The 26,774-nt window shown below is 40.6% G+C and overlaps 1 protein-coding gene across 1 annotated transcript in view; it reads left to right on the top strand.

The window, feature by feature from the left end:
* RIC1 (RIC1 partner of RAB6A GEF complex) overlaps positions 1–26,774 on the top strand; it is a 192,492-nt gene that overhangs the window by 114,881 nt on the left and 50,837 nt on the right. The window contains exons 8-13 of the mRNA XM_089678138.1: positions 2,131–2,219; positions 5,641–5,785; positions 9,606–9,654; positions 14,425–14,568; positions 16,163–16,366; positions 25,491–25,529. Coding sequence (XP_089534264.1) covers positions 2,131–2,219; positions 5,641–5,785; positions 9,606–9,654; positions 14,425–14,568; positions 16,163–16,366; positions 25,491–25,529 — 670 coding nt within the window. The remainder of the gene's footprint in view (positions 1–2,130; positions 2,220–5,640; positions 5,786–9,605; positions 9,655–14,424; positions 14,569–16,162; positions 16,367–25,490; positions 25,530–26,774) is intronic.

Here is a 26,774-nt window from a genome sequence, read left to right as displayed (position 1 = left end):
TCTATTACTCTACAACACCTGCTAGTAAATTATTTGCCATGTAGAAATATAATTTCTACCAAAAACAGTGATTGATCAGGTTAGTGATGTCTGACTGCTATTATTTTGAACACAACGGTAGATAAATGAAAAAAGTGCAACATCATCTAAATATTTTTTAAAAAAAGAGCTTTATGTTGTGCACTAAAATTTGTTTAAATATATTTTTTCCTGAAAATAAGTGTTTTCTAAATTCCTTCACAAATATGCAACAGAAAATAGGCAACAACCACCATTTACTCTCCAGGGTCTCTGTTTTCAGAAAATATGCAATATTTTTGGGTTCTAGGTTATTCTAGGGTAATTCTAGGTTAAAACAAAAATGCTGAATTTAACATGTAAGTGAAAAATGTCAAAGTTCCCCTGGACTAAAAAAAAAGTATAGCATATACAATTGCTACACTAGCCATATTGTAGGTGAATGTTATTAAAAATGACCTTTCCTTTTCAATCTGCTGCTCTGTAATTTTCTGTAAAGTTAAATGCAGTATGGCAACCTGAAGGCATTCTATACACAATTGGTGTAACATCATTTACATTGATTGGCAATTCATTGGTCAGAAATGTCATTTCCTGCTAGTGTGATTGGCTCACTGAATTTCCCAGGATTTTCCACAAGAATACAAATCATATTTTAGGCATCCTCTGCAACAAAAATTGCTTTTAGTGAGATACTCCCAAAAGGTTAAACACTTCTAAAGGAATGCCAGCCTGGCAACTTTCCTCATTTGAGCCTTGCAAGTACATCATCAGCTGATTAATAATGAAAAAGTCTCTCCCATTACTCTACACAAAGAGTTTTTCAGTTTTTTTTTTCAGAGCAGAAACAGGTAGCAATCTGCAACAAAGTTTATTAAAATGCCTTCAATGTACATAGAGTACGCAGAGGGGATTGTGTTTGTTTTCCCTTTTCCACCCCCATGACCAAGGGTAAAACAAACTTTAATGCCCAGACCCAATTTCGCAGCTTTCACATTTGCTAATAAAACTACATATGATCTCAACTACTTTGTGTATCCGGGTGAATTATACATTATTTTTTTAGAACAAATTCATTTAGTGTTAGGGTTTTCATTTAATGTTAAATTGTAATGGATATCTCCTGATTTTGTTTTTTTTTTTGCGTTATCAAAGAAAAACTGGCCCAAATAGTAGAAAATAGTAAAAAAAAAATATTTTTAACTTAACTGTATATTTCTTACTATTACCATAACTTCTCACCAAAGAGCAATCCAAAATAGATTCTCCTACTCCTGATCATCGCAGCGATAACACACACATATGTATGTTGTTTGTTGTATGTATCCACAGTAGGGCCCAAAACAACAGTGCACATTTTGCTTTTTTAACTACCTAAAACATACTGCCACAGATACTAATTAAAAAAATAGGCATTTAAAAAAAAAAAAATCCTATCTAAACTATGCTGACCCCTAGGAGCACTAGATTTCGGTCTGTGCAAATCTTACTTGATGTTATCTAAGAGTCTGTTCATGCTTTGTTTTGTGTTCTGTTAACATATATGTGCTATTGTGTTTAAAGGTTATTTCCAATTTTGCAGACAAATTGAGGTTCTAACTACTTTAAATTTGTTACATGTCCCCATTCACCTAGTGTAACTTGAAATAAATATTTAAACATTGTATGTTAGTGAGAACTGGACTCAGCCAGCCCCCCAAACCAGCGATTGAGACAGATCACACTGATCTTACTGAGAAATGCTAACATTTAGCAATGACACATTTTACTCAGACATAGAAAAGGTAAAAAAGATTTACTTTTTTTTTTTTTTAGGCATGCTGTGGAAATGGAACACAAAACACATAGTGGGGTTTTCTCAGATCTAACCACAAAATTTAAGTCTTCGTTTTAAATAGATTGTGAGCTCACCCTAACACAGTTGTGACTGGTTCTGTTTAAATCTGCACAATTTTGCCATCCCCATGATGTTTAACTATGTTTAAATGTGTTTAGTCATCACAAGGTATTTGGGTAGAAGTTTTAAAGCCAACATAATACAACTTATTAAACTTGTGTTACGCATTCGCTGTCTATGAGACTAACCAAATACATATTTCTCTCTGTCCACAGTGGCACTGTGCTGGTATATACAATAGATAACACAACTGGTGCTCTGCAGCTTTCCCATAAATTAGAGCTTACTCCAAAACAGTATCCAGGTAAGACCTTGCACTGCATGGCTTTGGCATTATTATCCAGTATTTACTGTATGTTCTTTCAGCTACCACAAAGCATGTTGTTCACTGAATAAAGTAAAAAAAAAGATCGACTACAGTTATGGTGAGCTTGTTTACATTCTTTATTACTCCTTACTGTAGGACTTACCACAATGTCCGTAAAAGGGTTAATTAACATTATACTTTACTTTGTTTTAAGCTGAACTGTCAGATGTTGAAAAATTTTTTTTAAATTAAATATGGCTTCAATAAAAAATATAATTTATATATTTAATTACAGTTTGAATTTCCTCTCTTAATGCCCTGTAATACCCTGTACTTCAATATTAAGGCTGGGAGAGATTGTACGCTTAAAGCGGACCATTACTCAAAAGGGAAAGTGCCACTTATTCAACTCCCAACTCCATGGCCTAACACTTTTTACATTTTTTTAATCGGGAGTGGGCACCTTTTTCTTTGACAGAAACCACTCCCACTTCCTTAATTCTCAGCTAGGTGAGAATGACATGTACCTAGGCACACCCCCTACCGACGTTCCCCTGCCTGCAGCCTTAATAGGACACAACACACATCCCAGGAGACTGCAGGACTAGTCCTGCAGTGCCACACAATCTTGCACATGAGTAATGGGGAGCCAGCTGTGATTTCCCAGGAGTCACTGTCGGCTCACATCTCTAAAATGGTGGCATCGGCGAAGAGGAACTGGCTGTGGCAAGAAACGCAGGACACTCCGGCATTGGTTGGTATCTTATTTTTAAATGTCAGTAGTTACAGTGCCTTGAAAAAGTATTCCTACCCCTTGAAATTGTCCACATTTTGTCATGTTACATCCAAAAACATAAATATATTTTATTGGGATTTTATGTGATAGACCAACACAAAGTGGCACATAATTGTGAAGTGGAAGGAAAATGATAAATGGTTTTCAACATTTTTTAAAAATAAATATCTGAAAAGTGTGACGTGCATTTGTTTTCAGCCCCCTTTACTCCGATGACCCTAACTAAAATCTAGTGAAACCAATTGCCTTCAGAAGTCACCTAATTAGTAAATAGAGCCCACCTGTGTGTCATTTAATCTCAGTATAAATACAGCTGTTCTGTGAAGCCCTCAGAGGTTTGTTAGAGAACATTCGTGAACAGACAGCATCATGAAGGCCAAGGAACAGACCAGACAGGTCATGGATAAAGTTGTGGATACGTTTAATGCAGGGTTAGGTTATAAAAAAAAATATCCCAAGCCTTGAACATCTCACGGAGCACTGTTCAATCCATCATCCGAAAATGGGAAGAGTATGGCACAACTGCAAACCTACCTACACATGACTGTCCAACTAAGCTGACAGGCCAGACAAGGAGAGCATTATTCAAAGAATCAGTCAAGAGGCCCATGGTGACTCTGGAGGAGCTGCAGAGATCCACAGCTTAGTTGGGAGAATCGGTCCACAGGATAACTATTAGTCGTGCACTCCATAAATCTGGCATTTATTGAAGAGTGGCAAGAAGAAAGCCATTGTTGAAAGAGAGCCTTAAGAAGTCCCGTTTGCAATTTTTTTATGCAAAAATGTCAGCAAAGTCATAATTGTCTTATCTTTGACTGTTTTTATTTGGACAAAAGTCAGAGGCCTGGCTATGCTTTCTGGTAGGGGTGTCTGGGTTGCAAGACTGGTGAAACAGTTGCAAATTTTAGGCATGAAGCTATGTATACAGTGCTCGGAGTAAATGAGTACACCCCAACAGATTTGTCAGAAAACCTTTACTTTACTTTCAGAATCAACATTTTCTATGGAACATTATACAACAGAATAGTACACAAAGTATTTTTCCTAACATTCATTCAAGACCATGTTGCAAAAATGAATACACCCTAATGAAAGTCTTAGGAGCAAAGCTACATTCTTAGACAACAAAATCCTAATTAACAAGAATTCAACTACAGGTGAGTCTAATTTTTCACTACAGGTGTCCAACAGACAGTTGATTATAAAAGGGTTACTTAACAAAGAACAATCTCTCCCATTTCAAGCTGTCGGCAATGGCACCAAATGTCACAAGGGCTGAGAAAGAAAATTATTTTTCTACACAGAAAAGGTAAAGGCTACAAGAAGATCAGCAAAGCTTTACTCATCAGTCAGAATACTGTAGCAAAAGTGGTACAAAAATGTAACAGAGATGGAACTGTAACGATCAAGACATCCAGGCCATCCACAGAAGTTAACACCTTGAGAGAAACCTCTTCTGATGAGAAGGCTTGAAGAAAATCACCATGCAAGTTCACTGTAGTTAGCGGTAGAAAGCCAAATTGTGGTGATTATTTTCTGTGACACAATACGCTGTACACTGCAGTGGAATGGCATGCATGAGTATCATCCACGAAGGAAGCCTCTCCTAAAGCCCATGAACAAAAAAGCCCGCCTAGAATTTACCAGGGCCCATGCTAAAAAGAAGACTACTGTAACTCTGTACTCTGGAGTGATGAGACCAAGATAAATGTTTTTGGAACTGATGGCTTCAAATTTGTATGGCGCTGCAAAGGTGAGGAGTACAAAGAAAATTGCATGATGCCTACATTGAAACATGTTGGTGGTAGTGTCCTTCTGTGGGACTGCATGAGTGCTGCTGGTGTCAGGGAGTTGCATTTCATTGATGGTATCATGAATCCACAGATGTATTACTCTATATTGAAAGAGAAGATGAAGAGAAGAGAAGATGCTACCATCACTGCTTGCCCTTGGTCGTCGTGCAGTTTTCCAACACGACAATATCCAAAACACACATCTAAAGCTACTGTTGCATTTCTGAAGAAGAACAGGGGGAAACTGATTCAATGGCCAAGTATGTCTCCTGATCTGAACCCAATCGAACATCTATGGGGAATTCTGAAGAGACAGGTTGAGCATCACTCTCTATCCAGTATCCAGGCTATAAAAGAGGTTGTTCTTGAAGAATGGAAAAAGATAGATGTTGCAATATGTCGCCAACTTGTTCATTCTATGCCTAGAAGACTTGGCGCTGTCCTCACAAATCATGGAGTTCATACAAAATACTAGATGGAGTAGTTTTGTTGTGGGGTGTATTCATTTTTGCATCAACTAATTTTAGTAAAACTGAAGATTTTGTAATCTGTTATATTATTAACCTTACTTTCATGTACTGAGCTAAACAAATGTTCTATAAAACAAATTTTTGTTAAAATTTTGGAAATTGTTCTTGTGTTCATTGAGATATTGATTAAAAAAACTTACTTTTCAAAAGGGGTGTACTTATTTATGCTGAGCAATATATATCTGGAGTTCAGATTAAAATATAAAAAAAATGTATAGTTTGTAAATTAGATAAATATGTATTGTGTTTAAGTCTCTGTCATGCAAACTGCCAGTGTTTATTTATTTTGGTGTCATTAGATATCTGGAACAAGACTGGATCTGTCAAGTTAATACGATGGTCACCTGATTACAGTGTTGTCATGGTAACCTGGGAATGTGGAGGCCTTTCTCTGTGGAGTGTATTTGGGGCACATCTGATTTGTACTCTTGGAGGAGACTTTGCGTAAGTAATTGCATTCTGCTCATGTCTACATTACATTGCCATACCTGTGTTTCTACCGATAATTATATCCTCTCAAATAATCATTTAGTCATGCAGAAAAGAAAAATGCTTGTGATTTAGGTCATTTAAAAGCTGAAACAATCTGCTATATGAAACATGTCTTTTGTTACCGTCAAGATCCGTTTTTGTCACCTTTCTCTGTTCTTTCAGCAACAACAACAAAAAAAAAAATGGAAAATTAAAACTGGGAAAACAGAGATTTTTTTAATACACACTATATTGTCAAATGTATTGGGACACCTGCCTTTACACGCACAAGAACTTTAATGGCTTCCCAGTCTTGGTCCAGTCTAGGGTTCGTGCAGCTATAACAGCTTCAACTCTTCTGCAAAGGCTGTCCACAAGGTTTAGAAGTGTGTCTATGGGAAAAGTTGAGCGTTCTTACAGAAGCGCATTTGTGAGGTCAGGCACTGATGTCAGATGAGAAGGTCTGGCTTGCAGTCTCCACTGTAATTCAGGCCAGTCAAGTTTCTCCACCCCAAACTCTCTCATTCATCTCTTTATGGACCTTGCTTTGTGCACTGGTGCACAGTCATGTTGGAACAGAAAGGGGCCATCCCCAAACTGTTCCCACAAAGTTGGGAGCAGTAATTGTCCAAAATGTCTTGGTATGCTGATGCCTTAACAGTTACCTTCACTGGAACTAAGGGGCTAAGCCCAAACCCCTGAAAAGCAACCCCACACCATAATCACCCCTCCACCAAACTTTACACTTGGCACAATGCAGTCAGGCAACCATCAAACCCAGACACGTCTATCGGTTTGCCAGACAGAAGAAGCGTTACTCCAGAGAACACGTCTCTACTGCTCTAGAGTCCAGTGGTGGCATGCTTTACACCACTGCATCCGACGGTTTGCATTGCATTTGGTGATGTAAGGCTTGGATGCAGCTGCTCGGCCATGGAAACCCATTCCATGAAGCTCTCTATGCATTGTTGTGCTAATCTGAAGGCCACACAGTTTTGAGGTCTTTAGCTATTGACTCTGCAGACATTTGGTGACTTCTGTGCACTTTAGCATGCGCTGACACCTTTCTGTCATTTTTACATGACCTTTCACTTCATGGCTGAGTTTCTGCTGTTCCCAGATGCTTCCATTTTCTTATAATACCACTAACAGTTGACTGTGGAATATTTAGTAGCAAGGAAATTTCACGGATTGACTTATTGCATCTGTCACTTATCACGATAGCATGCTTGAATTCACTGAGCTCCTGAGAGTGACCCATTCTTTCACAAATGTTTGTAGAAGCAGTCTGCATGCCTGAGTGGTTTATTTTATACATCTGTGGCCATGGAGGTGATTGGAACACCTAAATCCAATGATTTGGAGGGTTGTCTTAATACTTTTGGCAATATATATCTACATATACACAGGGGCTGGACAAAATTAGGCAACACAAGGTAATAGAGCAAGACCATTACCTAATCTAATATCACTCCTTCATGCAACAATCGTTCCAGTTCTTAGAGATGCTGGAGGCAGAAAATGAGCCCGAACCTTTTTCTCCAAAGTTGACCATAGTGCCTCTATGATATTTAGGTCTGGCAACTGTGTCGTCCAGGGAAGGTGCAAGACCTCATCTGCATGCTTGTCAAACCATGATTTGACAGCATCAACTGTGTGAATCAGAGCATTATGGTCTTGGTAAATGGCACTCTCTTTGGGAAACAATGTCTGCACCATGCGATGCACCTGCTCGGCCAAAATGTTTACATAGTCACTTGCAGTGACTCTCTTTCAAGGTGATGGGGCCTGGAATAAGTTAAGATATGGCTGCTCAAACCATGATTGCCTCGCCACTATGCTTTATCGTTGGCACAAAACAGTCCTGGTCATAAGTTTGGGACAGTATTTGCCATATGTAACACATCCAGGTTAGACCCTGCATGTCTCAACAAAGAGAACCTGTCACCAAAAGATAATCACATAGGGGACACTGTCCCCCCTATGTGATGAAAAAAAAAGTTAAGTAAAAAAAATGTTTTTGTTTAAAGAAAAAAAAAAGTTACACCCATGCACATAACATTCCCCCCCCCCCCAAAAAAAATTGAGACCCCCACCCCTACATATACGCACTTACGAACGTAAACACACACTTCGGGGCACCTACACGTGGAAATGTCGATTGCGATACACATTCCATATCACTGCGCACGCCGGAGTGAGAGCAATAATTCTAGCACCAGACCTCCTCGGTAATGCTAAACTATGGCTTTTGAAGCGTCGTCTATAGAAAATATATGGTACTGAAGGTTGACGCAATTTCATAGGTGTACACAAATTTAAGGTTTGGCATGTTGGGTATCTATTTACTCGACACAACCTCATCATTTATATTTTATCAAAAATGTGGTTAATGTATTATGCGTGTTTTGCCCTAAAATTCACTTTAGTGTGATTTTTACTGAAATTTAGCATTTCTTAGACCTTTGCAATACTATTATGTGACATAAAAAATTGGAACTACCACTATTTTATTCTCTAGGGTGTCTTCTTTAAGAAAATATATAATGTTTTGGGGGGTTTTGTGTAATCTTCAGGCCTAAAATGATTTTTTCAATGTGTGCAAAAGAAATGCAAAAACTGCTCTGGCAGTGAAAAGGTTAAATGTGCTCTGGGATGCTGGCACACCGATGCTTCCTTCACCTAGAAGCGTGGGCTTCTGGCTGTCAAAATTGTTGTGCTTTCTTTCGTCTATAACGAATCTGTTGCCTCTGGCGCTACTGCGCATCCTTGATTTGAGCAGCTTCTCAGGCAATGTGTATGTTTTTTCCTGGCTGGTAGCGGAAGTGCAGGGCTTGCTCCACACTGCCCAGCAATCCTAGACACCTATTGTAAAGCCTTTCTTGACCCTTTTGGTAATGAGGGTTTTTAGCACTGGCTGTCCTGTGGTTAAAGACTAAAGATCCTGTGTTTTGTACTGAATGAGAAAATAGGATTTTAAACTAATAAGTAAACTTCTTTTCTTGGAATACAACTAACTCCCCTCTGTACTTATGATCTCTCTACTGCTTTCTTCAAAATGGCTAGCAGGAAGTTGTTAGGGTTATTATTGGAGCATGTCCCCGTAGCTTTCTTTTTATCCCAGTGTCCAGTCACTTTAAAGAAGCTTCATGTAACCCAGGGCTTGAAAAAGCTGCTAGCCAAATGCGAGGAGACATTCTCTAGCGGCGAGCACAGATGATGGAGCGGCTGCGCTCCAAGTCTCATTGTGAAGCTGAGTTCCGGCTTCTTCGGCACCACCGCTGACAGGTGCAGGGGAGGTCCGCTCTCCTCCGATGAGAGGAGACACCATCTCCACCGCCGCGGGGGAATCAAGGAGTAAATACTGTATACATGTCATATCACTATAATGGAGTACAGGGGAACTGGGATATACATTACTGTATACAGTTTTATATTTTGGACTCTTTATTCTAAAGAAAAATGTAATTTCATAAGCTTTAAGGGGGCATGGTCCGGGGCAGGGGTTGGGTTTGGAGGCAGACCTGGGCAAGGTTGGGTGGGGCAATTGGTAGAGTAAGGTTTGTGCCTGGCTAGTAGGTCTAGACTCGAAATTTTAAGCCCTGATGTAACCCATGGTTATATACTAAACATGACGTGTGCTATACTGTACTCCAAGAAATAGACTATACTAGTAAAACATCAGCAGTTAAAGCACTGAACTAATTTGAATAAAACTATCTCAAATAGTTGTACTCTGAGTATGTCTTACCTTGCCTGAGTATGTCTTACCTTGCCTGTTTTTTCCTTGCAGTTACAGAGCCGATGGTACCAAGAAAGAAACTTTAAAAATTAGCTCTATGGTGAGTATATAGCAGAAAAAAGTCCATTGTTTGTGGTGTTTCCTGTTTCTTTTATTTCACTATAATTCACATATAAAGATTGACTGGAAAAATGGATATATAGATACTACAGCCCTGGCCAAAAGATTTGGGAATGAAACAAATATTAATTTTCACAAAGTCTGCTGCAGTGTTTTTAGATTTTTTTGTCAGAAGTTACTATGGTATACTGAAGTATAATTACAAGCATTTCATAAGTGTCATAGGCTTTTATTGACAATTACATTAAGTTTATGCAAAGAGTCAATATTTGCAGTGTTGACCCTTCTTTTACAAGACCTCTGCAATCTGTCCTGGCATGCTGTCAATCAACTTCTGGGCCACGTCCTGACTGATGGCAGCCCATTTTTAATCAATACTTGGAGTTTGCCAGAATTTGTGGGGTTTTATTTTGTTCACCCACCTTTTGAGGATTGACCACAAGTTCTCAATGGGATTAAGGTCTGGGGAGTTTCCTGGCCATGGACCCAAAATTTCGATGATTTTGTTCCCCAAGCCACTTAGTTATCACGTTCTTTATCGTACATCACGGGACACAGATCAGGCTATTCATGACTATGTGGGTTATATGCCACCTATAGGTAAATGAATACTGGCCGACCAATCAGAGAGGAAGTTCTCCCCTGTGTAGCCCCTCCTACACAGGAAAAACTTCAGTTATTTTTCGCCATTGTCTGTAAGGTGGATGGTCACTGAAAGTGTTGCTTGTGCTCCTGGAGCATACCTAAAGTCTAGTACAGTTCCTTGGAGAATCATGAACTTTTATTGGATCCATTCAGAAAGCTGTGAGCCAAAATGGATGGTACCCAAGCCTCGCTGGATAAGGAGAAGAATCCTTGGGTTTTAACAGGCAACAGCCAACACGCAGCCTGATGTCGCTGGACCCCGCGTGGATGGAATCCTGTGCAGTTTACATCTGACAAAGGCACTTTCCAGCGGGGTGCTACACAGGTCCAAGGCAGTGGCCCCACATTATGGGGACTGAGTCCTTGAAGGTCTGTATGACAACTCCTGCCATGATTGGTGAAGGTTGGTGCCTGGCGGAAGTCAGGGATTAGCGGCGGGACTGATAAGCTACCTCGTTTTTCTTTTTTTTTTTTTCTTTTTTTTTTCTCTCAGAAGGGGAAAACAAAGACACAGGTTTTGGAAGGGGAAAAAGGAGAGGTTCTTGGCCAATTTACTACCAGGGCAGTGCTCACAGCATTCAGCACAGGAAAAATCTGTGCCTGCTTATTGTTTCTGGTTGACCCACTAAAGGGAGCATTTTTTTATTTAAAAGAATGCGCCTGTGGGTGGGCGTGCACGCGCATTCAGTGGTGTGTGCATGAGGATTGCATGCTGCCAGAAAAGGAAGTCGACCATGTTTATTGACCAGGGGGCGTGAGCACATGTGGGTTGCTGCTGCTGGTGGATTCCTGTGGCTGGGACACAGAGCTGTTAGTCAGGAGGCAGCCTCTGGTGACTCATGAGGTCAGCAGATTGCATTGAGTGTTTTGTTAGCACACTATCTTGTTTTTTGTGTTTACTATTGGAAGCTGCACAGGTTTTAAAGCTAAGTGAAGTAATGTCTTCCAGAAAGCAGAGTGGGTGAGGCACAGCAGGTAGGGGCACTAATGTACCGCTGCTGGTCCTGAGGAACCTAGCCGGATGTCCACTGTAGTGTCCTCTCTTTAGAGGCCAGAAGCGACTGGACAATCTGAGCCACTGCGTTTATCTGGCATTAGGGCTACTACTGGGGCATCTGCCTCGGCATATGTAACCAAGGATGATTTTGCTTCAGCCATAGCAGGTTTAGAGGATAAGATCGCAGGGATGATTGCGTATGTTTCTCAGGCAACTAAGAATCAGAAGAGATCCCAGTCACTAGAACCACCAATCCTGGAGCAAGAATGAGGATGAGGAGGAGCTGGAAGAATGTCAGGCAGGGGAGTCTCTATCTGAAGAGTCACAGCCTGAAGAGAAGCAGGATTCAGTCCCACAATGCCACAGCAGTGGCATACATCAACCACCAGGGTGCTGAGCTGCTCAGGAGGAGGTGTGAATTACATTCTGACCTGGGCAGAGAGATATGTTCCAAGTCTGTCAGTGGTGTTCATTCGGGGGGTAGAGAATTGGCAGGTGGATTATCTCAGTTCCCAACAGTTGAATCCGGGGGGACTGGGCTTTGCATCCCTAGGTTTTCATGGCAGCCTGCCAACGATAGAGTTGCCGGGATGTAAATCTATTGGCATCCAGGTTCAACAAGGTCAGCCTTTTTGTGTCCAGGGTAAGGGACCCTCGTACGACAGTTTTCCCTAATTTATGCTTTTCCTCCAACTCAGCTGCTGTCACATCTCTTATGCAGGGTTTGGGAGGAGTCTTTTCTGGTGATACCGATTGCCCCGGCCTGGCTCAGGAGGGCCTGGTACGTGGACATAGTGAAACTGGCAGTAGAAAGGCCGTGGTCCCTTCCGTATCGGCCAGACCTGCTATTGCAAGGACCTATATTGCACCCAGCTTTATGGTCACTAAGTTTGACGTCATGGCTATTGAGACCTAGATCCTGAAAGATAGGAGAGTATCGGATTCTGTCATCCCCGTTATGTTGAGCGCTAGAAAGGTAATTTCTAGGAACATTTATTACAGAACTTGGAAGGCTTACATTTTCTGGTGTGAGGTCCGGAGATGGCATCCATGGAAAAATGTGATTGGTGTAGGATCCTGTCATTTTTTCAGTTGGGTCTGGAAAAGAAGTTGGCTGTTGGTACTATTAAGGGCCAGGCTTTAACATTGGCTATTTTTTCCAAAGGCCCATTGCGTCTCACTCTCTAGTTTGTAGGTTTTTGCAAGGAGTAATGCATATAGCTCTGCCTGTCAGGCTACTTTTTATGTCCGTGAGATATGAACTTGGTCTTGGAGGTTTTGTAGAAACCACTGCTTGAACCTCTCAGGGAGGTTCCACTAGTCTTGTTGACACAGAAGGTTTTGTTTCTAGGGGTAATAACTTTGGCAAGAAGGGTGTCAGAGCTGGCAGCTCTTTCTTGTAAGGCATCTTTTCTGGTTTTGCATCAGGATAAGGTGGTGTTGTGACCTTAACCTTCTTTCCTAGACCTCAGTCAGCAAGAGAGAGATCTTTGCATACTCTGGATGTGGTATGTGGTAAGCGCTATAAGGGTCTTCCTGAAATTGTTGGCAGATATCAGGAAGTCGGAGGCTTTTTGTGCTACCTGACGGGCCCAGGAAGGAGTAGGCGGCATCCATGGCAACTATTTCACAATGGATCCGCCAGTTGATCATTCAAGCCTATGGTTTGAAGGGTGAGATCCCACCCTTTCGGTTGAAAGCACACACTACAAGGAGTATGAGACATCTTGGGCGATCTTCCATCAGGGGTCAGTTGGTCAGATTTGCAAGGCAGTTACATGGGCTTCGGTTCACACATTCACAAGGTTTTACCAGGTGGATGTCAGAGCCGCAGTGTCTTATGAACGGCTGAGTAGGTCTTGACTGATTATTGGCGGTGGCTATCATGGTGTCACCCTCCCCTAAAAATTTCTTATTGCGTTGCAACATCCCACATAGTCATGAATAGCCTGCTCTGTGTCCTGTGATATATGATAAAGAAAATTGCGATATGGTGCTCCGTTACTTTAACTGACAATGTATATGAATGATGGTACTGTATTTTTAATAAAAATAAAACCTCTAAGTATCTTTTTCATAATCAATATACAGCTGTCATGTGACCCAACTCTTTCCCAGCCCATTTACAGGGAAATATTTGTGGGAGGAGCTTCTAGTCCTCTGCTGCTGGTCACATAAAAAAAAAAAAAAATCAAAATGCAAAACAAAAATAAATGTTTTAAATCTTCATATTTATATACAGTATGCCAATGAAGATTCATACAAATATGCCCCTCCAGCCTGCGTCTGTTTGTATGTGGTTAAAACTACAAGGAGGTGGCGCCTCCATCGAACAACATATCCTGCCCCCATTTTGTTTAGCTGTTTAGTGGACATAGAGTAGAATGGGAGGGAGTGGGCTGTCATTTATCCGCAATATACTGTATATGCCCACATGTGTGACTCTATAGTCGTGTGGGTTACACAGATAAGAAAAAGAAGGAAATGAACAGCTTAGATGGGAACTGGAACTGGAACATGCTTTGTAAATGTGGCAACTGCTGGTCTACACAATCTCAGGTTTCAGAGGGGACACAGGCAGGAATGGGGGACAGTGAACATAAGGATTGACCAGGTTTTTTGCAGAATGCAGAAAACAAATCCCATAATGACTGAGTGAGTAAGAACAGCATGTAATACAGGATCTACTGACCATTTTTAACGATGTGGGTTTATTGACACTTTAAGCAAGTGACTACCCTAGAACTAGTTTGCTGCTTCCATCAAAACTTCTTAAGATGGGTATTGAGCTTAAAGAGTCATCAGAAGTAGCATCTATTTTATGGTGTTACTGCTGCATAGTAGGGTTATGATATGAAAGTCATGCAAATGGCATTCTTTCTCATACTCCAAAGTCGGCAAGTGTAGGTGGGAAATTGCCACTGTTAACAGCCATGCATATGGTTTTCTTTAGCCTGCAACATACTATAAGCCAAACACATTACATGATTTTTCATTTTGCTAGAATGGTCATGGATTAGAATCTCTGTTGTGGTTTTATCACTGCCTGTGACTATTTTTGAGCAGATTAAAGTTTACTTTCTTCTATGTTGATTTTGTCTGCTGCAGAGCTGGGGACCTGAAGGCTATCATTTGTGGGCCATTGCTGCAAACTCTTCAGGACATGGGACAAATGACAAAGCTGTACCAAAACAGTCAGGAATACTCCAGTTCCAGTTTATTAAGAGTGCCCTTACTGTGAACCCCTGTATGGTAAGTGCATCTACTAATAGACTTTGCATTTCACAGAAAGGGCATCTCCATCTCTCATCATGTTGCTTCCTTGGTAGGAAAACTCCCATCTGTGTCTTAAAGAGGATCTTCAGCTTCCCTCCCTATTTTATTTATTTATTTATTTTTAAACCCCTGCTTACCAGGTGATGTGTTCTTTAAAGTTCAGATACTCACCCTCCCAGCGAATCCAGCATTGTCCTGCTGAGATCCTCTTGTCTTCTGTGACCGATTGGTCCTGCACTGCTATGTTCTTGTTGATATCTCGGTAGACTGCCAGCACTCCTGGGTTCAGTCGGTGAGCTTCCCAATGACGCACCACTAGTCCTGACCCCCTCCTTCTTTGTGAATGATGGACTATGCCTCCTGGAATGTGACGTGCATATCTCAGGAGGTACAGCAAGCATAGTGCATGTCTTTCGCCTAGGCAAGTGGCGTGCATGAGGGACTGGACCTATTGATTCTGCTCAGTTCTCTTAAATAAACCTGGATAAATCCTTTATATACTACAGCAGCTGCCTTCATGCAGATTGCACTGTATGGTTTCTCTCATTATTAAAATGAGGAAATCTCAGATGCAGAGAGTACTTATTTGTAACACATTTGGCAAATTCTCACTTCTGCATTGTATATTTACAAAACCCCACTGAAGGTTTCAAAAGGCAACTGAGCCTGTTCCGTTTAGTCATTATTCTTTGTATATCATCAAACATGCATGAAAATTTTGTAAATCATATATGGGCTACTGATGGCCTTTATATCGTGAAAGTGTGAGTGCTGAAACAGGCTTGCATTGTTTCCCTACTCTTTTCAGGGATTCTGCTGCTTTGAGCTATGGGCGACTCTTTAGTTTAAGAAACAGATGTCTGTTCTTTGCCTCACACGAGTGCCAGTAGTGGTTGCACGCTCGTTGCACATTGATTCCAGAAATAGAACAAATTGCTCAGTGTTTTCATCAATCTTAGGGGTTTCAGAGCTCTGAAATCTTTTTGTTTATACCAGTGATGCCATTTAACTTTGATAATACTAGAATGTAGAATCCTGTGGTTTTCAAAAGAAAATGAAACAAATTGGTTTTACTAAAGTTGTCTAGGAAATTTGTCTTTATCTGAACTTTGCGTATTCCATTGTAGTGGCAACACACCATCTTCTCCTTAACCAAGGTGTACCTCTTGAATCCCTTTTCTGTATAAACCATCCTTTCTCTACTTGCTGTATCTTCCATCACATTTTGACTTCCCTCTGGCAGCCTTGGGTTTGATTGGTGACTTTGGGAAATTTCTAAGTACTGTAGTCTGATCAAAGTGGGCTGTGCTGCCTTTTTTTTTTAAGCCCTTTTCAGTGTCAGCCTAGTCTTTAAGCACCAGTGCATATTGTATTCCTTCATCACATGGACGTATGTGCACTTATTATATATTCAACTATTCATACTTCTGTGTATCTTACAACATATATTCTAGAAGACTGTGGTTGTTGCTGAAATATTCTGATTATGTGGACATTCATCTCTTATATGTTATAAATATAAGAAATAACAGTGCACAGGGTTGTTTGTAAAAGCTGATTTGTCTTGCAGAGCAACCAGGAACAAGTATTACTTCAAGGAGAAGACCGTTTGTACTTGAACTGTGGGGATGCAACTCAGACTCAGCATGTAAGAAGTCCATCCTCACATACAGAACACAAGTCCATGCGTGAAAGGCCTCCTTATTCTATTGGGAATATGGATTCTCAGGGCTTAAGCACTTTACTGGGACATAGACACTGGCACGTTGTGCAGGTAGGCATTTTCCTTTAGTAAAAATTAAAGCATATTCTGTAATTTCTTTATCATACATCCCAGGAAACTGGGCATCTTCATATCTGTTATGATAGAGATTATGCTTTCACATGATTGGACACTGGGATAAAGAGACAGGAAATCCCCTAACAGGTATAACTTTTAACAGCCAGGCATGGCTTCAGTTTTTTGCTAGTGTATTAGAGTGCAGTCTTACCTGTGCATTCACCTACTCTCTAGATGCAAGAAACCCAGTGGGGGTTCCCATTATTAATTGCGAGAGGCAGTCCTATTAAAAGCAATGGGAAGCTGCCGGCTTCCACAGTTCATCACGACCACCCCCATGTAAATGCTCATGCAGCGATCACGTTCGAGTGATTGCCACTGAATGTAGGCAGTCTGCTTCTAGGGATGATTGCTGCATGAGCGGGTGCATTCGCATGTGTGAATGCACCCCTAAGAAATATATTTTTTGGTTGCCATTACTTTGGCTCATAGAGTTTCAGAATTGGCTGTTCTTGCTTTTGCCAATTCCATTCTGGGCCTCTCTTGTTAAATGTCCTGTCAGCAAGGGACAGAAGGCCCTAGTTCCTGGATTCTCTGATGTCTCTACGATTCTAGAGTGGTGGATGATTCCAACAAATTTGGAGTCAAGGAACTTTTTCTCCCTCCTGATAGGTACTGATGATGATCTCTATCCGATTGGGAGCGGGAGGAGTCCTGGGTCACTTATCGGTACAGGGAACCATTACTCTGGAATTTTGGTTAATCTGCATGGCTCTCCTGCGCTGGTCAGATCAGCTGGGCGGAGTACCGGTACGGGTCCAGTCAGATAGGTGGGGGGGGGGGGGGGAGAGTGAGTATCAGGAGTTGTGCAATACAGGAAGAAGTGACTGTCATCCTGTCCTGAGCAGAGCTCCATTTTCCCGTTTTATCCATATTTCATATTCCAGGAATGGGTCATTGGTAAGCAGACTACCTCGGTCAATGGCCTAAAGGCTACTTTATAGATTCTTTTGGATCTGTCAGTGGTGGCTGTGTTCTTCCACTCATGATGAGTATTGATTTGAGTAAGGAATAATATGCTGGCTTTGTGTCCCGCAATGTACGATAAAGAAAACTCGATATTTGTACTTCATTTATAAAAATCTGTTTCTTGGAGTACATTCCCTCTGTGTGGTGGTTCATTACTTGCTGAGATACTTCCTGTATGGGAGGAGTTATATAGGGGAGGACTTCCTGTCTCTTATTTTTGTCAGTGTCCAATCACCTGTAGGTGGTGTAGAACCCTATGAGTAAGGAACAATATGGTGGCTCTGTGTCCCATGATGTGCTCCAAGAAACAGATTTTACAGGTAAGTACAAAATCCTGTTTTTCTGGTTTACCTGTAAAATACTTTTCTTGTAGTACACCACAGAACACAGGGATCCCATCCCTCTTCCTTTTTTGGTCATGGCTTTCAGAAAACTGAAGCTAGGGATTATGGCTGTGAGGGGATTGCCTTTTTTTTTTTTTTTTTTTGCCAGTGTCCAGTCACCTGAAGGTGGCAGCATAACCTCTTTTGTGATGGATATAAAGATGTTCTGTGTAATGTGATGTACTCCAAGCAAAGGATTTATATCTTTGCTTAGAATGTTCTGCCCAGAACCTGTATTATGATAATCGGCATGGCTGTTTTTCATGTTCTTCAAATTTTTACATAATTTTGTTTTTAGAATGTGAAAAACTGGATACAGAGCTTTTTTTTTTTTTTTTTTTTTCTTCAAACCAAGTATATATGGGAGAGCTTAATTTACAGATATGTAACTATGATGGTTATAATATGTTTAAGTGGACTGATTCTTCATAGGACTATGATCAGTGACTTTCATTTTGTCTAGTGAGTACTGTTTCTAAATTGATGGAATTGTCTTGTGTTATGGATCTGCTGAATAGACATTCTTCTCAGCATGTTCACAAAATCGTGTTCTTGTTCTCAGGGGAAGAAAGTGTAACACCATCCTTTTGTTTACAGAATTAGGTCACAGTTTGGATATTTTTTGTTTAGGGGATTTACTTACTACCAGAAGGAATCTAATTGTTTTGCCAGGTTAAATGCTGTAAGGTTCTGCATTGAAATCAATCAACTTCTAACTGCAGCTTGTTCAGTTAAGCTTTGGAAATAAAACCTGAAAGCTGATTGGTTTCTATGCAGAAGTGAGCCTGATTTTGCACTTTCCAGCTTTAGTAAATAAACCCCTAATTGTCTTGCACAATTCAGTATTCACAAAAGAAACAGTTGGCATGTCCAAAGGTAAAGATGCATCTATTTTTCATGATTACCCATTAAAATTAAAGGGTACATGGTACAGGACATCCTGAAAATTGGTTTGGCTTTGTGGTTTCAAGGTTCAAGTAACCGTCGTTTTAAGTTGCCTGTTGCCTTCATAGGTGTGCTTCTTTATAATATTCCTAAATTCTCTATAAGCATTAATCGGTTACAACTTGTCCCAAGCTCTAGAGCTGTATTAGTGACAAAGGTAATATCTTGGCATTTAAATATTCTGTATATAAACAGACTCTTAAATATACACTGCTCCAAAAAAATTAAAGGAACACTTTGAAAACACATCATATCTCAATGGGGAAATATATCATGCTGGATATCTATACTGATATGGACTGGGTAATGTGTTAGGAATGTAAGGGTGCCCAATTGTTTGCTGGAAATGAAAATTATCAACCAACAGAGGACTGAATTCAAAGACGCCCCAAAAATCAAAGTGATAAAATGATGCAGCAGGCTAGTCCATTTTGCTGAAATTTCATTGCAGCAACTCAAAATCGTACTCAGTAGTTTATATGGCCCCCACGTGCTTGTATGCATGCCTGGCAATGTCAGGGCATGCTCCTAATGAGACAACAGAGGGTGTCCTGGGGTATTTCCTCCCAGATCTGGAGCAGGGCATCACTGAGCTCCTGGACAGTCTGAGGTGCAACCTGGAGGCGTTGGATGGACCGAAACATGATATCCCAGAGGTGTTCTATTGGATTTAGTCAGGCGAGCATGGGGGCCATTCAATGGTATGAATTCCTTTACCCTCCAGGAACTGCCTGCGTACTCTCACCACATGAGGCTGGGCATTGTCGTGAATGCCAGGAGGAACCCAGGAACCACTGCGCTAGCGTGTAGGATCTGACAGTGGATCCAAGGATTTCATCCCGATACCTAATGGCAGTCAGTGTGCCATTGTCTAACCTGTAGTGGTCTGTGCATTCCTCCCATGGATATGACTCCCCAGACCATCACTGACCCACCACCAAAATGGTCATGCTGAACGATGTTACAGGCAGCATAACATTTCTCCACGTCTTCTCCAGACCCTTTTATGTCTCTCACATGTGCTCAGGATGAACCTACTCATCTGTAAAAAGCACAGAGCACCAGTGGCGGACCTACCAGTTGTAGTGCTCAATGGCAAATGCCAAATGCAAAACTAGTGAAAAACAGTCAGATTAGATGAGTAGGGAAAAAAATGTCAGTGGCCTCCACTTGTAAAACCATTCCTGTTTTGAGGTATATCTCATTGTTGCCCATCTAGTGCACCTGTTGTTAATTTCAATAACACCAAAGCAGCTGAAACTGATTAACAAACCCCTCTGCTACTTAACTGACCAGATCAATATCCCAGGAGTTTAATTGATTTGATGCTATACTCTGAACTGTAATGGCATCCCAGTCTTAGTCTGCAGAATTCAATATTGTAACCCTTTGCAGCTGTAACAGCTTCAGCTGTTCTGGGAAGGTTATTCACAAGGTTTAGGAGTGTGTCTATGGGAATGTTTGACCATTCTTCCAGAAGCGCATTTGTGAGGTCAGGCACTGATGTCAGACGAAAAAGCCTGTCTCACAGTCTCCGCTCTAATTCATCCCAAGGGTGTTCTATTGGGTTGAGGACAGGACTCTGTGAAGGCCAGTCAAGTTCATCCACCCCAAACTCGCTTATTCATGTCTTTATAGACCTTGCTTTGTGCACTGGTGTGCAGGCCATCCTGAAATTGTTCTCACAAAGTTGGGAACATGAAATTGTCCAAAATGTCTTGGTATGCTGACACCTTCACTGGAACCAAGGGGTCAAGCCCAACCCAGGAAAAGCAAGGCCACTCCATAATCCCTACTCTACCAAACTTTAGGCTTGGCACAATGCAGTCAGACAAGTACCATTCTGTTGGCAACCACCAAACCCAGAAACATCCATTGGATTGCCAGAGCTGCTGCCACTTCTCTAGAGTCCAGTGGCAGCGTGCTTTACACCACTACATCCAAAACTTTGCATTGGACTTGGTGATGTAAGGCTTCGATGCAGCTGCCTGGCCATGGATACCCATTCCATGAAGCTCTCTACGCACTGTTGTTGTGCTAATCTGAAGGCCAAATGATTATGGACTCTGCAGACAATAGTTCTGAATTGATTTATCTTTGTCTGACATTTTAACAGCGGTGTGTAGACTTTTTTTTTTTATATCGTGTGTGTGTGTCATCATAGAAGAGTATCTGATGATCTTTTACATTCTAAAGCTAGGAAAACAATTTTACCTTCATACAAACCGATTACCTTTAACAAACTGATTTGTAAGATTATCTACATTGCGTGCTATTTCATATTTTAGAGCCCAAATGATTGCATGCTGTAGCTTGTCTTGGATTTCTTTATGTCAAAGGAATGTGCAATGGTTTGCCTTAGATCCCATTGTTAAACACAGCATACTACTAGCCGCCTTACGCACAGAAAGACTAACATATACATTAAAATGGTAAATGCTAGTGAAAAGTCTGATATATAATTGCAGTCAATGATGTCATCTGTACCAGAGCTGTATGCCAGGAATATGTTAGACTGAGGCCCGGGCTCTTCTGGCCTTCATTTTTTTCATTGCATAGTATAGGGATTATCTAAGACAAATGGTACATTGTGACTTTAGACCATATTTGTACTAGTAAACATTAAATGTGCCGGATTTGATTTTTATATTACAAGATGCCTAAATATGGAAGCTGTTGGTAAGTTACTTTGGATATGGAAAATTAACAGTATTTGACAATGTACTGCCTTACCAGTATAAAACGTGGTTCTTCATAGCCTAACATGTTATATACAGTGCATCTAGAAAGTATTCACAGCGCTTAACTTTTGCCACATTTTGTTATGTTATAGCCTTATTCTAAAATAGATTAAATACATTTTTTTCTCAACATTCTACAAACAATACCCCATAATGACAATGTGAAAGAAGTTCGTTTTGAAATCTTTGCAATTTATTAAAAAGAAAAAAAAAAACAAAAAAAACATGCACATAAGTATTCACATCCTTTGCTCAATACTTTGTTGAAGCACCTTTAGCACCAATTACAGCCTCGGGTCGTTTTGAGTATGATGCTACAAGCTTGGCACACCTATTTTTGGGCAGTTTTTCCCATTCTTCTTTGCAGTACCTCTCAAGCTCCATCAGGTTGGATGGGGAGCGTTGGTGCACAGACATTTTCAGATCTATCCCGAGATGTTCAATCGGGTTCAAGTCTGGGCTCTGGCCACTCCAGGACATTCACCCGTAGCCACTCCTTTGTTATTTGGGCTGTGTGTTTAGGGTCGTTGTCCTGTTGAAAGATGAACCGTCGCTCCAGTCTTAGGTCCAGAACGCTCTGGAACAGGTTTTCATCAAGGATGTCTCTGTACATCATTGCATTCATCTTTCCTTCGATCCTGACTAGTCTCCCAGTTCCTGCTGCTGAAAAACATCCCCACAGCATGATGCTGCCACCATCATGCTTCACTGTAGGGATGGTATTGGCCAGGTGGCGAGAGGTGCCTGGTTTCCTCCAGACCTGACGCTTGGCATTCAGGCCAAAGAGTTCAATCTTTGTTTCATCAGACCACAGAGTTTTGTTTCTCATGGTCTGAGGTGTCTTTTCGAAAACTCCAGGCTGCCATTTTCCTTTTACTGAGGAAGGGCTTCCGTCTGGCCACTCTACCATACAGGCCTGATTCGTGGAGTGCTGCAGAGATGGTTGTTCTTCTGGAAGGTTCTCCTCTCTCCACAGAGAAACGCTGAAGCTCTTTCAGAGTGACCATCGGGTACCCCCTGACTGAGGACCTTCTCCCTCGATCGCTGATTTTGGCTGGGCGACCCGCTCTAGGAAGATTCCTGGTGGTTACAAACTTCATCCATTTATGGATGATGGAAGCCACTGTGTTCATTGGGACCTTCAATGCTGCAGAAATTTTTCTGTACCCTTCCCTAGTTTTGTGTCTTGATACAATCCTGTCTCGGAGGTCTGCGGACAATTCCATGGCTTGGTTTGTGCTCTGATATGCACTGTTAACTGTGGGACCTTATATAGACAGGTTTATGCCTTTCCTAATCATGTCCAATCAACTGAATTTCCCACAGGTGGACTCCAATCAAGTTGCGGAAACATCTCAAGGATGATCAATGGGAACAGGATGCACCAGAGCTTAATTTTGACTGTCATGGCAAAGGCTGTGAATATTTATGTACATGTGTTTTTTTGTTTTTTTTGTTTTTATTTTGAATAAATTGCAAAGATTTCAAAACAAACTTCTTTCACATTGTCATTATGGGGTATTGTTTGTAGAATGTTGAGGAAAAAAATGAATATAATCCATTTTGGAATAAGGCTGTAACATAACAAAATGTGGCAAAAGTTAAGCGCTGTGAATACTTTCTGGATGCACTGTAAATATCAGCCTTAAGTCTCAAATGACTGCAGCATGAAATAAATTATAAATGGTCCCAGGCTTTTCTCTGGTCACAGTCTGCAGGGAAACCTTTCCACTATGAATAAGTAAACAAATGTGAGACTATTAAAGTCAGGGTGATACTTTGTAATTACCAGATGTTTTTGTAAAACATTGCAATGGAAAATAAAATAATAAGAATTAAACATGATTTTTGAAGCAAAAGTTTAGCTCCATTAATTATACAGCCTAAGCCCTCATGCACATTGTGTGTGTGTGTGTGTGTGTGTGTGTGTGTATGTGTATATATATATATTTGTTTATACAAACACATACATACATACATGCATACAACCTCCTTAATAGGTGACAGCAAGCCTGGTGTTTTCAAGCTGATAAGGCAAAAACAGTGCTGCATTACTAAGCAGACAATCGTGCCTGCTATGATTCCAGTGAATTGTGTCTGCCCCTCCTAAATAATTTTTACCAGCATCTTTAACTGCCTCCCACCCGCCATATGGTGAGGTATCAATATATAGTATATAGTAATATGACGGACACAAGGTGGTTCTCTCATTCTGGGAGGACGTCATATGATGTCTTCCCATTCTAACTGCGCATGCGTGGCTCCTGGAGCATGTTGGATCACCGATCCACGGAAAGAGCTGAAGATGTCAGCTTGGTCATGTGATCAGCTGTGTCCAATCACAGCTGATCACATGTAAACAGGGAAATGTAGCCCCAGCAGCGCCACCTGTCAGTGTCCATCAGTGCCACATATCAGTGCCACATATCAGTGCCCATCTGAGCTGCCTTTCAATGTCACCCATCAGTGGCAGTCAGTGCTACCAGTCAGTGCCGCCTATCCGTGTGCATCAGTGCTGCCTATCAGTGCTACTCAGTGCCACCTATCAGTGCCACCTATCAGTGATGCCTGTCAATGCCCATCAGTGCCACCTACCAGTGCTTCCTCATCAGTGTCCATCAGTGCAGCCTATCAGTGCCCATCACTGCAGCCTCATTAGCGCACATCAGTGAAGGAGAAAAATCACTTATTTACAAAATTTTATAACAAAAGTAAGAAAAAACGTTTTTTTTTCACAATTTACAGTGGTTTTTGGTTTGTTTAAGAAAAAATAAAAAACCCAAAATAAAGCTCTATCTGTCACAAAAAAATGATAAAAATTTCATATGGGTACAGTGTTGCATGACCGCGCAATTATCATTCAAAGTGCAACAGCGCTGAAAGCTGGAAATTGGACTGGGCAGGAAAGGGGTATAAGTGCCCTGTAGGCTAGTGGTTAAAAAAAAATCCTGCCTATCCTGAACTCTCGTATGTGATGTTAAAGTGACCTGTACCTGTAGAAAAAAAGGCTCTCTTCACGTGTGTAAATACCTGTTCACCATCACATGCATTTGTTCCTGAGGAACTTCATTGTGCCGTGGGGTATTGTAGGTATTCAGCCCACCCTAATTGTCAAATAGTTGCAGCGGGGCAAGGAGCAGCATCTCATTGCAACATTGCTTCAAAAGGTAGGCATAAAGCTTCTTTTTTACAGGTAATTCTTTCAGTTCTGACGGGGTAAGTTTAAGATAGCTCAAGATTGGCAGTTTGTTATTCAGTAAAGATATTTTTAAAAAACACAAAATAGATTTGTGACATGCTGACATGTGCCAAGATATGCTGATCTAAAATGCTGTGCCCTTTTCTGAAATGCAGAAGAAACATAAAAAAAACTGTAGGGGGGAGGGAGCTGGATAACAGACTTACCTGACTCCCTGAACCATGGAAGCCAGAAAAAGGAAAGTATAATATCTTTTTTTTTTATTTTATCCTACAGTTGTTTTTTTTGTAGAGTGTATATTGGCTATAGATGCCCCTTAACCTTCTTTACTTTTTTCCTTGATCTAGCGTATATAGTACTACAGTACTAATAAGTCCAGTTGTCATAAATGGCAAGGGGTAAAGGTTTAGATTTGTTAACTGTTATACTCTTATTGGGAGATGAGAGGGTTAATAAAATGCTAGAAGAAAACCGCTAACAATAGAAGTGGGCAAAACTGAGGGGAAGCATAGAAATATCTGAAGGTGAAAGCAGAGAGGAAAATATCACACTGCCATTGGCGAGGTATCAATCTTGCATTTTGCTGGCTTCCAGTTTGGCTGACAGATGCAGTACATGCGGGGTATTGTGCAGTAAAAGTTTTATTGCTTACAGAAAAAATGTACTGGAAGTACCGCCATACATCCTTTGATTTCTTTTTATCAAGTTCAAGTATGCCCAATTATTCTTTTAATCTTGATAAATTGATTTTTACATTTAATAGTAAGAAAATCTACATGATCTTTTTTTTTTTTTAATATTTACTTTGTTTTTCTCTTTAGGTACATAGCACTTACCTTGAAAGTAACTGGCCAATCAGGGTGAGTAAACTATTTTATAAGCAGCTTAAGGGCCTTTTCACACTAGAACGAGATGCGGGAGACCCGAGGTCTGTACGCATTTCCCACGCATTTCAAAGCGCACTGCCCTTGCGATCTGCAGTGGGTTTCAGTGCAATGTTAATGACACCCCAATCACAGGTGGCAAAATGAACATGCTATCTGGTTGCAGTGCATTTCCAAAAGTAGTGCATACAATACTTTTGGCGCTTTGCAGTGCGATTTAAGCTCAATGAATGGGCTGAAATTGCACTGCACAGAACTGCATGTGAATCGCAATTCTTAGTGTGAACCGACTCTTTTCGTTTTATGTTTGAAACTGTTATGAAGAATAAACATTCTGATACTTCTAACTACCAGTCACATCCATATCTTTGTTTATAGGGCATGAAACAAGGCTTTGTTTGCCAAAGGCAAAACAGACAGTTCTGTTTAAATTTTTATGAAACCCTTTGCCACAGCATCATTCCAGTGGAAGTATTGAAGTGCTATGTACATTTTATTTATAAAAGATTAACCAATAAAGTGCACCTTCATTTTAACACACATTACATTTGCAAAGCAAACCCAGAAGTTTCTATTGCTGATTTTGTTCCTTGGTCAGTTAATTTTCCTTCTATGTAGTGGCCTTACTACTGTAGTTCAATTTATTTAAATCTGCTGAGCCAGTATGATCATGTAGGAAGGTGGAATAATAGGGGAGCTCATATAGGTCTACAGCAAATTAAAATTTTATTTCAATGATATGGGTAAGTCATAGAAAATGCACACACAGATATTTAGTTACAGGAAAGCATGCACAAATTAATCTGGATGCAGGCGTAATGACTGTGATTTGCAGCTCAAATCTGTGTTGTTTGGTTTTTTTTTTGTTTGGTTTAAAAAATGTATTCCTTTTTGGAGAAATCTTAAGAATTGAAGGCATTGATTACAAAATGGTATTCGGAAATGAAATTTTTTTTAACAGTTTATTAAAATGCAGTTTAAAAGTAGAACACAAGGGTACCAAATAGAAGAAACAGGAAAGAAAAGTGGTATCAGTACAGACTATGTGTTACAGGAATGGAGAAGTGTACATACTGTAGCCTCTTACCACTTGTTGACTATATAGCTGTTTACAAATTTCAACTCCTAACTCGTGTTTTGCCAATGCCATGTGTAAGTAGATGTAGGGGTTGTTAAACAGGGTGTTTTATATAGGTGGTGATTGACCTTGACGTGTTTTTT

The sequence above is a fragment of the Staurois parvus genome, unplaced genomic scaffold (assembly GCF_062004578.1).
Source record: "Staurois parvus isolate SC_StPar_1 unplaced genomic scaffold, SC_StPar_1.0 ptg000198l, whole genome shotgun sequence".
Classification (NCBI taxonomy): domain Eukaryota; kingdom Metazoa; phylum Chordata; class Amphibia; order Anura; family Ranidae; genus Staurois; species Staurois parvus.
This window is presented reverse-complemented; position numbering and strand designations above follow the sequence as displayed.